The following is a 13,980-nucleotide window of genomic DNA, read 5'->3' as shown; positions in this document are numbered from 1 at the left end:
TTTCTCTGGCTTAAGGAGTTTTCTTAATTTTACTATTCATGCTAATGCTTTTAAGAAGGAAAAATTAAGTCAAGTAAGGCTATTGAATTATATTAAACTAAAGAAGAAAAAATTGAAATAATTGATCAAAAGCAATGATCCTTACTTTATAAGTATATTTTCTGGCCAGTTTTAAATTATATAAGAAGATAAGGCTCTCCTACAAGCCTATGCTTTTTAATTTATTTTTTATCATTGTTTCTTTATTTGTCTTCTAGAACTCTTAATGTTTCAGTGAGCTTTAATGGAGGAAAGTCTATCATCTCAAGCTCAATATTAATCACAGCTACACAATGTGTAAGTAAAAAGCTAGTTTAACTCTATCTAGAAAGTCTTAGAGTTTCCATATTGTTAACTACTACAATGAAAAAGGAACAAAGAATACCACTTGAGAATATCACAAGTAAAAATTTACATAGAATGTATTTTAGCTTTTTTAACTTAACTTTGTTTGAAAGGAATTTTAAGTTGGTAAATATTTTGTCTTGATTGCTCCACAGTTCAAAAATCATATTGAAAATCCAGATAAAAGAATTAGAGATGGTACATTTCTTAGAAAAAAATGTAGAAATGATTTTCTGCTGTGAAGATTAGAATTAGTATAGCCTGTTTCAAACTATTAGTGTATCTTAATGTCTGACTTTGTATTTTGTGCATCTTAATTGTGGGTGCTTTCTCATAGAAGTAATAAATTTGATTTTGATATCTTGTTGGTATCTTAAATTACATTGAAAACTGTATTTTAGTTGAGATTATTGATTTTTATTGCCTAAAATGCAATGTTTTAAAATATAAATGTGATTCATATGACAGTATTGTTTCCACACATTTAAGTTTTTGAACTTAGAGAAAGCTTTGATATAAAACTGTAGAACATGAAAACAAGAACTACTTAACTGGAATGAGTATGTGGCGACTATTTTTAAGTACCTTTTCCGCATTAAGAAATGTAAATCAGGCCAGGCACTGCTGACTCATGTCTGTAATCCTAGCTACTCAGAAGGTTGAGATCTGAGGTCCTGGCTTAGTTCAGCTATCGCAGGAAACTCAGTGAGATTCTTATCTCCAGTTAACTACCAAAAAGCCAGAAGTTGCTAGCCTTGAGCAAAAAGCTCAGGGATAACACCCAGGCCCAGGGTTTTAAGACTAGTGTGCACAAGTGTACATGTGCATGTATGTGTGTGTGCATGCACACATATACACACACTGTACATTAAAAAAGAAAGAAAGAGAGAGAGAGGGAGGGGAGGGAGGGAGGAAGGAAAGAAGAAAGAAAGGAAAGAAAGGAAGAAAAAAAAAGAAAAACCAAAGAAAGAAAGAAGGAAGGAAGGAAGGAAGGAAAGGAAGGAGGGAGGGAAGGAAGGAAAGAAGGCAGGCTGAGAGAGGGAAAGAGGGAAGGAGGGAGAAAGGGAAGGAGGGAGGAAAGAAGGAAGGAAGGAAGAAAGAAAGAAGGAAAGAAAGAGAAAAGAAGGAAGGAAGAAAAGGAAAGAAAGAAAGAGGAATGGAAAGAAGGAAAGAAGGAAGGAAGGAAGGAAGAGAGGGAGGAAGGAAGGGAAGGAGGGAAAAAATTCCTGTCTTCTTAAGGACCAGAACCAAAATTTAAGATTTCTCAAATCTCATGATTTTATTATTTTTTAATTTAGGAGATACTCGCCCTTAAGAATCAAAATAAAACACTATAGTGTTTCATCTCCAGTGGAGAGCCAGTTGTGTTTGTCACCACAAGCCTTTGCCACAGGGATAAGTGAATCCAGGTGGACTCTTGTGTCATTTTTGAACTCTCTAGATCATTTTAATGTTATTTCTTTCTATTTTGGAAATAGTTTTTTATTTTATAATGTTGTCTGTAGTATGTTTTGCAATTTGTAGGTTTCCCTGGATGCTGTAATTGGTAGGTTTTCTAGTTTCTAGAATGTGGTTGGTTGAAGTCAGAAACATTTGTTGTGTGTAGTTTTCTCAATGCTTAGTTCACTAAAATGGTGTGTTTTTCTTCCTCCTTCTTATTCTTCATCTGTAGTTGTCTTTTGTTTAGACCTCTTTTCCCAAAGCAAGAAAAGTCTTTTTTTCTTGTCTTTCAGCCATGTGTTAGCTCCTTATGCAAGAAGCTGAGATTGAATGATTCATCCAGAGTTTATAGATTGCTTATAAGGAAGTCTTAGCTAAGTCTTGTTACTTCTTAGAAAGGTAATAGGGATAGGAGTAATTTAATAGTGAAGTGATTTCATAAAAAGGTATATGGGCTGTGTCAGAGATGGAAAGGGCAAGATAGAGGAAGGATGAGAAGAGAAGAGAAGAGAGAGGGGACCGTCAAGAAATAATATTAAAGAATGGGTCAAGATAGTTCTTACTGAGATGGGCTTTGAGTCAAGACTTGAGGAAGGTGAAGGACTGAGCCTTGAACGCCATCAGATGGAAGAATATTCCATGCAGAAAGAGTTGCCAGGATAAAGCCTTAAGTGAGATAGTGCCTAGTAATTTTAATCTTCATTTAATCTTCAGCCACGTGGCCAGTGGAGTTAGTTCCCCATTTCAAGTGTTCTGTTGGGTCTTCTCCCACTCTTTTCACATTTGCAGCTATTTCTTTAAGGTTTAGCTCTCTCACTTGTGGGCTATGTGAAGACCCTTCTAGCATGGGTATCATCAGATACTTTCTAGATGAATAAAAAAATGCTTTCAGCTTTCCAGTCATATTTATTCAATTTTGCTAAATAAAAGTATCAATCACATGTTGAATTAGGATTCTTTTGACCTGAGGTCTGTCCTGGGTAGAAATGAAAAGCTTCATTTCTTCCCATGATGCAGACCTGGGTATTATTTTACTTAGTTCCTAACTCCTCTTCCTCTTTAGTTTTGTTTGTAGTAGTATGATGTCTAATCACAAGCCTGAAGCGTATGTATTTGACCTTTCCTAAATTTGTTTATAAAGTTATATGAACAATAATATGATTTCCCTTTTGTGACTTTCTATTTTCTGATAATGGCCCTGAGAGCCAAAACAAAGGAAATGGATTTGGTATCCAATTAACTGAGCTAAAGTTAGAGACTGTATCTCAGTCTTGACATGTCAAGGTCAGGCTTATGGTCTTCCTATAAGCCTATTTTCTATCACACTTGACTTTAATATAATAAAGATTACATGTATAGGTTGTACTTTCAATTTTTTGAGACCATTTTTGAAATAATTAAAGATGATAATATTATTATAATAAATGTACATTTTCATCAGGAAGTATCTTTGGTTTTATCCGTTTTACTTATAGAGCCATTTTATAGTGAATGAAAACCAAGAATTTTTAGTACCTATCCTTAATAGGTACAAAGTACTAGCCATTCTACTTTATATATATTCCAAGTGTCAGCACAATTTTCTGAATTTCCTGTTCATAGAAATTTCCTGTTCCTTTCTTGCACAAAAAGTACAAAGTAACAACTAAACTTTTATCAGATTTGTGGTCAATAGTTGCCTATCCTTATTTGTGAACATGGAGTGTTAAGTTCTAAGAAAAAGGGAAGTAAGTATTTATAGCAATCTATCTTCACAGTTGTAATGCACAAAGAATGAGCATTTATTTCAATAAGTGCTGGGCCTGGTAGGAATGTTATTGGGTATTCCAGACATTCTCAATTCTTATAGCTGCGTGTCTCAGATTAGGAAGCTTCCTAATTTAGCAATGCAACAGCAACATTATATAGTTACTGGGTTCTTATATCTCAAGACATATGCTTGACCTTGATATTGGGGAAGAAATTTCATAGGGAGAAATTTCATAGGATATATACCTCTTATCATAATGGCTAGGTGATGCAGAATATGTGTGATCTGTATGTGAGTGTGTGTGTGTGTGTGTGTGTGTGTGTGTGTGTGTGTGTGTGTGTGTGTGCACGCACAGATCAGGGCCTGAGTACAATCCCTGAGGTTTGTTGCGTTACTGTTCTACTGCCTGAGCCACAACTCTTCTTCTGACTTTTTGGTGGCTAATTGAAGATAAAAGTTTATGGACTTTCCTGTCAGGGCTGGCTTCAAACTGCAATCTTCAGATCTCAGTCTCTTGAGTATAACATTATAGGTAGGAGCTGCTTGTGCCTAGCTATACCATACTGCTTGAACCAATACAATGTTCACTAAGACACAAAAATCCCTATAAAACCGTTTCTGTAACCCCAAATTGTAATTTTTTTCCTCTACATTTTTCTACATTAAAAAGACATATTTGAAAGTCTGTAACATTTTGGAAGATTTTGTATTTATAATTTTATATTTTAACCTGACATGTGTGTACATATATATATATACATATATATATATGTATAATATAGTAGAAAGAAATTTATAGAATTTAAATGATTTGAGATAATTAAAATTGCTAAAATGTGGTTTGACATTTTGATGTTATGTGTATTATTTTCTACTGTTTATTTACAGTAATATGCATGTAAGATTTTTGTCCTAAGCCTTGCTTTATTTTCCTTTATTTTCTCTTGCCTACTGTAGTCTAATGGGATCGCGGCCCTCATTGCTATCCTGGTATTGTTATTACTTCTGGGCATTGGATTGATGTGGTGGTTTTGGCCTCTTTGCTGCAAGGTGGTGAGTAAGAAATATTTGTAATTCTTTTTAAGTTATTTTTTTAATCACTAGGACATAAAGTAAATCTGAGATATATGTGACCCTATGCAGTTTCACAGTTAGCAACTAGAATTTCAGTTATTACGTTGCTGTAATGAGTTCTAAAAAACATGGAGAAAATATCTATCATAAAAGTTCATCTTTTACAAAATGTGTCAGTATCAGGTTTATGGGAGGAAGGGTTGAGAAATGTCAGGGAAGTACTCAAACACAAGGAAAATTCTATGAAACTAATGATCATTTCTTGTTGGATTCATTGAGAGAAGTAGGTAATCTGCCACAATTGTTTTTATTTAAGTGCTTACTGAATGTTTTATTTTCTCTTCATGGGATCACCTATTTCAAAATCTGCTCTGTCTCTGAAAAAACATTTTAGATATAAGCATAATGCTCATGTTAGGGTGTCTGTTAAATAGTCATTTTAGGTTAAGAGTTTCATTTGTATCATTTTTTTCATGTTTGTATATAGTCTGGTGAAAGATTAGGAGCCAATATTAGTTCTTTACATGTCCCAAATTTGGTGGGATAAGGAAACAATACTATATTATCTAATGTGTGTAACTACATCTTTGACATGGGTCTTACTAGACTTACCTGGAATGAAAGAATATCAGGGATGTAGCTCTTTCTAAAGCTCTAAGGAAGAGTCAATCTCCTTATCTTTTTATCTTCAAGAAGCTACATCCTCTCCATCTTCAAAGGTAGCAGCGTTGCATCTTTTGGATGGTTCATCTCTTGTCACATTCCCCCTTAAGTCTGAACCTCACTGGGAAAGACCATCTAATGTTAAGGAGCCCTGGATTAGGTTGGACCCACTTGGATAATCCAGGATCATCTCCCAACTCTAGATCCTTAATCTTAATCACTTCTACAAAATCCCTTTTTGCTGTGTAAGGCAATCTATTCACAATAGCAGGGATTTAAGTGATGGACCACTTTCTGGAGGCATTACTCTGTCTATTACAGGGTAATAAATTAAGACAGTTCAATATATTTCAATTCATCCAATTTAGATAATGCAGGTTGTATAGAAAAGGTTATCTCAAACAAGGCCTTTTTCAAAGTATACCTACTACATGAAAGTGTTCCCTTTATTATAAGCACATTATGTAGAACTTTATATTCTGTAGGTCACAGTAGTGCTTTGCATGCTTTTACTGGATTTCCTTTCCCTCCTTCATCTTTACTGACTGATTTCAGTTTAATTGCAATTTCTGTAGTATTTAGTATTACCCCTATATTTATTATTAATTTTACTTCAGTCTCCTTTCATGAAGCAACTTCTTACAATCCTTTAACTCAGAGCAATTGGCCTGTGGAGGAGACATAGAATTAACTCAAAGAGAGACAGGCAACATCCTGTCTCTTTGCTGATCTAATCAATTTCCTGCCTTAGCAGTGTATGCTGCTTCCTGTTCTAATCTTGATTATCCTAGATATGACTGTTTTAGGGTGGCTAGCATTCTTGAGAACCCTATGAAGGAAGGCCTTTTGTTTCTTCTATGAGCCCCGAAATCATCCCAGGGATGCCAAGAAGGCAGTGGACAAATATGTTCTGTATTACTGCATGAAAAGAGTTTTTATTTGCTGTACACTAGTGCCCATTTCTGGTCTTGATGGAAATTAAGACTGTCCAACTAAGTTCTATTGACAATTGAAGTGAGAAGCCAGTGGCAGTTCAACCTATTATGGGCAGAGCAAAGTAGTTCTAGCAAAGTATAGGTGATTGAGTCTTAAAGAGAAAGGAAGTGGGCTGGAGAAAAATGAAAAAATGAAAAAATGAATCGATGAGAAGAACAGGAAAGGGAAACTGATTTGTTTTGTTTTTTAAAGTTGTTGAGTATTTAAAACTGGTGGTGCAGTACAATGAAAAAATGAAAAAATGAATCGATGAGAAGAACAGGAAAGGGAAACTGATTTGTTTTGTTTTTTAAAGTTGTTGAGTATTTAAAACTGGTGGTGCAGTACAATTGCAAGATGTTTGTTTTGTTACTTTTACAGAATACATTTGTACAAGGATGAAATTAGCGGGTGGCCATTTAAATCATTTTTAGCAGCATTAAAATACTACTGATAGTATGATTTTGATTGTATACGGTTACTGATAATGTAACTTTGTGTGTGTGTGTGTGTGTGTGTGTGTGTGTGTGTGTATTTAGAACTCAGGGTCTCATTCTTTCCAGGCAAATAATCTACCACTTGAATCATACCTCCAAGCCCACAGACATTTTGACACTGGGAAATTAAATAACATTTATTTTGGCTTGGTATTATATGCATTTCTTTGTATTTGAATATATTTTAAGTACAGTCACTAAGTATTTATACCCCTCTCTTTCACTTGAAACCTGCTCAAGAAGCTCATAGCCTCTGTTCTTAGGCACATTTAGAAGGTGTCTACCGTGCCCCTCCACAGACATGATCTGCTTAAGAGTGATTATCAAGACCTGTCTTGAACAGAAACATCAACATATGTCTCATGTTCCCAGTTCAGTGATTTGATATCTTATATACTATTGAAATAAGATACAGTGGATAATAATTTAGGAAATGATCAAATAATATATTGTTCAGAGAGTAAAATTACATAGGAATCTATCAACAATTCAGGGATGATACTATGACTTACATTTTGGACCTTGATTTTTCAGAGTTATTTATTCTTGTACCTCAGTAACACAAAGTCTTTCAAGCAGTGGCTGTCAGGCTTTTGATAGTATGGATTCTCCCAGAAAGGAAAGGGTGGGTGGAGTGAGACCTGGCAGAGATCAGTGCAATATGGAAAAGGCTCCTTTGGTCAGATCAATAAAGATTCCTAAATATCTCCAGGACTTTATCTCTAAAATCTGTGAATGTAACCAGATATGACAAAAATGGCTTTGCAGATGAGATCAAATGAAGGTTTTTGAGATATGAAGATTGTTCAGGATGGACTAGGTGGATCCTAAATGCAGTCATGAGTTTTTATAACAGGAATGCAGAAGAAAACTTGACAATGGAAGAGGAGATGGGTAATAGAAACAAATTAGTGATGCAGCCACAAGCTAAGGAATGCTGGAAAAGACAAGGAGCATATTGCCTTCTGAAGCTGCAGAAGGAACCAGATCTGCTAATACCTGATGTTTAACCCTAAAAGATTCAGTTCAGAATCCTGACTTTCAGAAGCAAAATAAAATGCATGTGTTTCTGTTGTTTTAAAGCACTAAGTTTGTAACAATTCGTTGTAAGATCAATGAGAACTGAATGTGTTTTCCGAATCATCTGATATTCCTGAGTTGGAAAGCACTGAATAGAGCTATTGAATTTTTACGACATAGAATTAGAATAATCCTTTGGTACTGAGAAGAATAAGTGTGAAGTAGGTATATGAATACTTTATTGACGGAATAAAATGCATTTTCTGCATCTGAGTAACTTTTTTGGATGAAATGTGTTTACAATTTTCAGAAGTGTCTAAGGCATCTGTTTTACTACAATTATTCCACACCAGGGTTCTATTGGAAGGCTTTTCAGGGTAATATTGCTAGCAAAAATGAACAGTATATATGTATTCAAATTTAGATACAAACCCATTGAATCGCTTGAAAAACTAGAGATTGACCTTTTTAATTCCCCCATAAGTAGAAAGCTTCTCTTCATCTTTTTGTTTTCCTTTTTTTTTTGGTGTAGGTCTTGAGGCTTGAACTCAGAGCTTGGGCACTGTCTCTGAGCTTTTGTGTTTAAGATTAACACTCCATCACGTGAGCCAGCTTCACTTCTGTTTTTTTGTGGTAATTGGAGATAAAAGTCTCACAGAAGTCCTTACAGGGGCTGGCTTTGAACCACAATTTTCAGATCTCAGCTTCATGAGTAGCTAGGATTACATCTGTGATCCACTGGTGCTTGGATAAGTTTCTTCTTTTTATGTAATGCCATTTCTTACCACCTGTGTAAGTTTGTGCCCTACTTACCAAGTATCTTCACATTCAGCCTCCATAACTGTTTTCCTTTTAACAAAGATATCAGTAGCGCCTTTTCTTCCCTTCTTAAATTTAAGAGAAGATTGGAGGGTTATACGAAAGCTTACTATGCACTGAATGATGAATGTGATATCAGAAAATGTAGCCTTTCATTATTATTTAGCAGAGGATATGTTGAGTTTATGGTAGGTTGTCTCACTCACCAGGATAGCAGCAATGACCTTGGTAGAGATACATCCTTTGACATAACTAAATGCTACTGTACCACATTACAGATGCAAGGCTAGACTTGTGAGAAATCAAGGCTTTCTTCAGTGGTCATGATGGTTAGAGAGCTGCAAATCTCTGGTATGCTAAAAAAGACAAATATTCACTCAGCCTCAGTGTCCTTGGCCAAACTTCTCTAGCCTCAGGGGATTAAAAGTTCACATTGCTTCAGTACATGTAGAACATTGCAAAAACGTCTTATGAATCTTAGTTTAGAAAGACCATTTAAACTTAACTTTTTAAAGGCCAGTTTGTAAGTTGAGGTTCATGATGATGCAGTCTAGAATCATTTTCTTAGCCAGCAATAGCTGTGCTACTCTTGCTAAATAAGAATAACATTTTGTATTATTGTTGAGGAGGACTTCTGGTGTGGTGTCTTTTCTTAAGTTACCTTCAGAGCAGCCTGATATTTTTTGAATGGCCAATAAAACAGGAGTAGTTTAATTTTAATATGCTTTCTTTGCACCATTAATTAAAATGATTTATGTTTGGTTGCCTCATTGAAATATACTGTGATGTTTGAAAATATCGCTTCCATGGTGATACTTTCCAACAGAACATCATTTATGAACCAGGGTATCAAATTCTTCCTTGCCTTGGTTTATTTGCTCTGACAGCAGCATCTTTACTTAGTTCTTGGCAGGATACTCTCTCACACCATTCTTCCCAGACCACAATTGGCATTTCACATTGTAATTTTGCCCACATTTCTGGTCATTGACTTATTTTCTGCAAAGTATTCATTGACCATTGGTGAGTTTGCCAAAAGGAAAGGAAAAAGATGAGATAGCCTGAACCCTATTTTGGTCTGGATGTTGAAAACATGATACCCTGTGGAATTCGTAAAAGAGAGGCTTCCCAAGTACAAATATAATAAGCTTTGTGTTTACATACTTCAGAAGAAATGGACTATTCTAGTCCTCTACTCTTATCAGAAGAAAAAAAAGAACGAAAGGAAGACAGACATATATTTTTAAAAAATGACTTGTGAACATCAAGTATATTTTCTCTCTTGTCTAAAGTCTCTTAGGCATTTAGCTGATATCTCTGATGAATTGGACATTTCTTTGTCACTAGCAAGACTTGCTTCTGAAATACTACTTGATTTACAATCATTGTACAGTATCTGTTTTTTTTTTTTATTCCAAAGCAGTTCAATGTTGACAGCTCTTTTCACTTTTTTCTGAATATCAGAACATATGATCACATCAAGCTGGCTGCAGGCTCCAGTGCTGACATTTTCTAGCGCAAAGAATGCCCATATCACTCGAACATTTGAAAAGTGTTAATGAGCAGATCAAAAGGACTGTTGCCTCAAGCAGCTAACTTTTTCCTTTTTTTTTAAAAAAAAAAAAAAAAGAAATCGGCTCTTCTCCAAACTGAAATCTTCATTCTAGCAGCTAAGTAGATGAGATGTAATCCTCCCTGATGATGATAATAACAAATGAAAAAAAATTGGAGAAGAATCAAACTCTGCATATGGTTCATAAAGTGGTGAAAGTGTTTTCCAGAATTTTCAATACAGAGCTGAAGGATGCAAAGTGGAAGAAAAAAAAAAACCCTGGCAAGTAGGCAATATTATGCCTTTTAAAATCTGCAAATTCTCATAAAATATGGTGCATATGAATACATCCTATTCTGAAATGAATGTGTTCTTCCACTATTTAATATAAGAATGGGATTCTCATGACTGTTATTTTTAATGTATTTGGACAACATTAAGCTTTCTTTTTCTCTTGAACTAGTTTTACTGAAATGTAGGAATGTTAGTATAGCACAGATTTTTTGCCATTTTTGGATTTGGAGCCATTTGGCCCCAGATTATTTTCACCCTCTCTCGTTATTTATGAGGTTGGTGTGTTAGAATAGAGAGACAAAGCATGTTGAAGCCTCACAAGGAAACCATTTTATTTTCTCAACCAGAATTTCTAGGTGAGTGATGTTAGGATCATTGTTAACATGTTTTGTTCCTCCAAAATGATGATTAAGTCTTACATACTTATCACGAGCTTTAAATAACTTTGGATTTTCTGTCATTTAAGAAGTAGCCCATCCATCCAAGTAAGTAACAACGACTCAAAAAAATCTGGCAGTCTAAATATTTATTTTAAAGAAATGTCATATGGCATAAGTTGAGCTCAGAGTTTGGAGGTCGATGGACCTGAATCCATGGTTTCTCTTTGTATTTGGACAATTATTGAAATTAGAATCTCTGTTCTCTCTATTTGAAATAGAGATAAGCATAGCAAGTGCACAGGTTTATGAAAATAAGAGACAAATTGAGTGTCTGTCACACAACGATGCTGATAAAGGATGGTTGTTATAACTAAAATGGATGGCACACATGGGCCTCACCCCTTGTTTTGTTGTTGTAGGACGGTTGTCTCTCTGAATTTACTAGATTGAGGTTTAAAGTAGGTAGAACTTTAAGGGCTTGGTTTTCATTATTAACAATGTAAAAAATACACTTGCCAGGACTTCAGAATCACAACAGATCATGCCTTTACTCATACAAAATTTCAGAAAGAACAAGTTTGTTCATATCTTTTCAAGAACAGACTCCATGGTTTTTTTGGAATGGGACTGGTATGTGTGCCCATAATTATCACCATATGCACCAGCCCTCCCATTCCATATATTAACTCGCTGAATACATACTAAAGAAATGGAAAAGTTCACCAAATAACTAAACGCCATTTCATGAGGAATGACGGATACATAGCATTCTAGAGTGGGATTTTTTTCTTTTTCTTTTTTCTTCTTTTGTTAGTTGTGGGGCCTGGGCACTCTCCCTGAGCCTATTTGTGCTCAAAGTTAGCGCTGTACCACTTGAGCCACAGCCCCACTTATGGTTTTTTGAGTGGTTAATTGGAGATAAGATATCACAAGGACCTTTCTGCCCAGGTTGCCTTCAAACCATGATCCTCAAATCTCAGCTCCTGAGTAGCTAGGATTTCAGGCATGAGGCACTGGCACCTGGTTGGAATTCATCTTGTTTAGAAGAAAAAAGTGTGTGTGTGTGTGTGTGTGTGTGTGTGTGTGTGTGTGTGTGTGTGTATGTTTGAGAGAGAGAGAGAGACAGAGAGACAGAAAGACAGAGAGATAGACAGAGAGACAGAGACTGTTTACACACTGTAGAATCAGGACTAAAAAATGGAAACTGCCTGAGAGAAGCTTTGGCTTTATCTGGGGAAAATACTTGCAAATGATTAATTCTGTGTGAATGGAACAAATTGCTTTGTGAAGCAGTGATTTTCTCTATTCCAGCAGTCCAAACATAGCTGAATTACTATTTGGTGGGATTTTTTTTTCAGAATATTGAACTTTGGGATCTGCGTGCCTTTGGAGTGTTTTCAAAATGTTATACTCAACACCTTTAAGCTCCTGAGAACCCTGAATTTATGTTGGGAATGGAATAGGAAGAATCCTGTTTTTCTTTTCCTGTCTGTCCCTTTTCAGCTTCCCATCACTTCCTTTTCCCGCTTTCCCTCTCCTTCATGTCTCCCTCATATTTTCTCTCTGCCTACTTCCTTTTTTAATGTCTGCCTTACTTCCTAGCAAGTTTAATTTGTATTGGATAATTAACTTGATACTGAAAATGCAATGAGAAGCAAGAAAGACAGAAAATTGTTCTCATGGAACTTAGTGCTTTTGGAGCTAGATAAAAATATCAACTCTGAAAATGCTGGGGAAGGAACAATAGGCAGCATTACATTGGTAGTATCAAGAGACTTATTTGTTTGTGGAAGGTGCGGAATTAATGGAAGAGAAGGAGAAAAGGGGAAGAAGAGAGGGAGAAAGAAAAGAAGGGGTACAGGAAGACAGATAGGAATGGAGAGGGAGTTTTAAAGAATCTGTTGCAGATAGAAATAATTTGATGAAGTCATTTAGAACTGACAAAGATTATAGATAATGCCAACATTTTGAGGTTACACAGAGTGGCTTTCTTGAAACTGGGAAGCTGAGGAGAGTTCATTTTTAAAAACAAATGACTAGTTGGTTTTGACCTTGCTGACAAATCTGGTTTTTCTGGCTTGTTCTGATATAATAATAATACTTGTAGTGATAATAATACTCTTAATAATAATAATAAAGGAAATGTACCCATTGTTTGATAGTCTTAAATTAGTTTTGTTTGAGTATAATATTATTTTAAATTTTAGTCTTCTAATGGTACTTATCTCTTGAATAAATGTCAAGAAATCATAGATTTTTTTCATCCTTTAGTTCTTAATATATTAGGAACTAGAATGAATGTTTATTGATAGACTAAGACTAAATAAAATAAGTGCTAAATAGAAATAAATTGCACTTTTGTAGTATTTAATTTTTCTTGTCAGTTGTAGGGCTTGAACTCAGGGCCTGGGCACCGTCCCTGAGCCTCTTTGTATACAAGGCTAGTGCTGTACCACCTGAGCCACTGAAGCACTCTGGTTTTTGAGTGGTTAATTAGAGATAAGAGTCTCATGGGAACTTTTCTGCCTGGACTGTCTTCAAACTGCCATCCTTAGAGCTCATCCTCCTGAATAGATAGGATTACAGGCATGAGCCACTGGTGCCTGGCTTTTTGTAGTATTTAAAAGAAGATTCAGCCAAATCCAATTATTTTCCAGTTATATTCATATAGCTATAGGTATTATCTGTATATTTTTTCTGAAGTTTTAGATCCACACTCATGCTTTACAAATATACTAATATAATGAATCTTTCTGTTCTTATTCATATTCAATGATTGTCAAGTTGTTGTTGGTCTTATTTAACCTATACTCTCATCTACTTCTTCATCCCAAATAATTTGATGAAAATATCATGTCATCTTATCTGGAAATAACTTATTTTCAAATAATCTTTGAAAAACAGCCATGAAAATAGTGATATTCTAATGACTAACAGTAAATCTTTGGTGAAATAGAAATGACAATTCATCCTCAAAGTCAAGTTGTTTTAAACCTTTAAGTATATAATAACGTATCTAAAGTATCTGATATTCAATGAAGTGAAGCGGTTACATTAAGGTTTTTCTCTTTAGGATATAAGCTTGGATATGTGCCTGAATTTTCAGGAACCATTGACATTAGTAAGATATTT

General features: G+C 35.1%; 1 protein-coding gene across 1 annotated transcript in view; it reads left to right on the top strand.

Annotated features, from left to right (window-relative positions):
• Positions 1–13,980, top strand: part of Antxr2 (ANTXR cell adhesion molecule 2) — a 124,722-nt gene that overhangs the window by 50,264 nt on the left and 60,478 nt on the right. Inside the window, exons 11-12 of the mRNA XM_042678079.1 lie at positions 258–336; positions 4,532–4,627. Coding sequence (XP_042534013.1) covers positions 258–336; positions 4,532–4,627 — 175 coding nt within the window. The remainder of the gene's footprint in view (positions 1–257; positions 337–4,531; positions 4,628–13,980) is intronic.

The sequence above is a fragment of the Dipodomys spectabilis genome, unplaced genomic scaffold (assembly GCF_019054845.1).
Source record: "Dipodomys spectabilis isolate Male_0828 unplaced genomic scaffold, ASM1905484v1 ptg000043l, whole genome shotgun sequence".
NCBI lineage: Eukaryota > Metazoa > Chordata > Mammalia > Rodentia > Heteromyidae > Dipodomys > Dipodomys spectabilis.
Note: the sequence above shows the minus strand (reverse complement) of the source record. Positions and strands in the feature narration are given on the sequence as shown.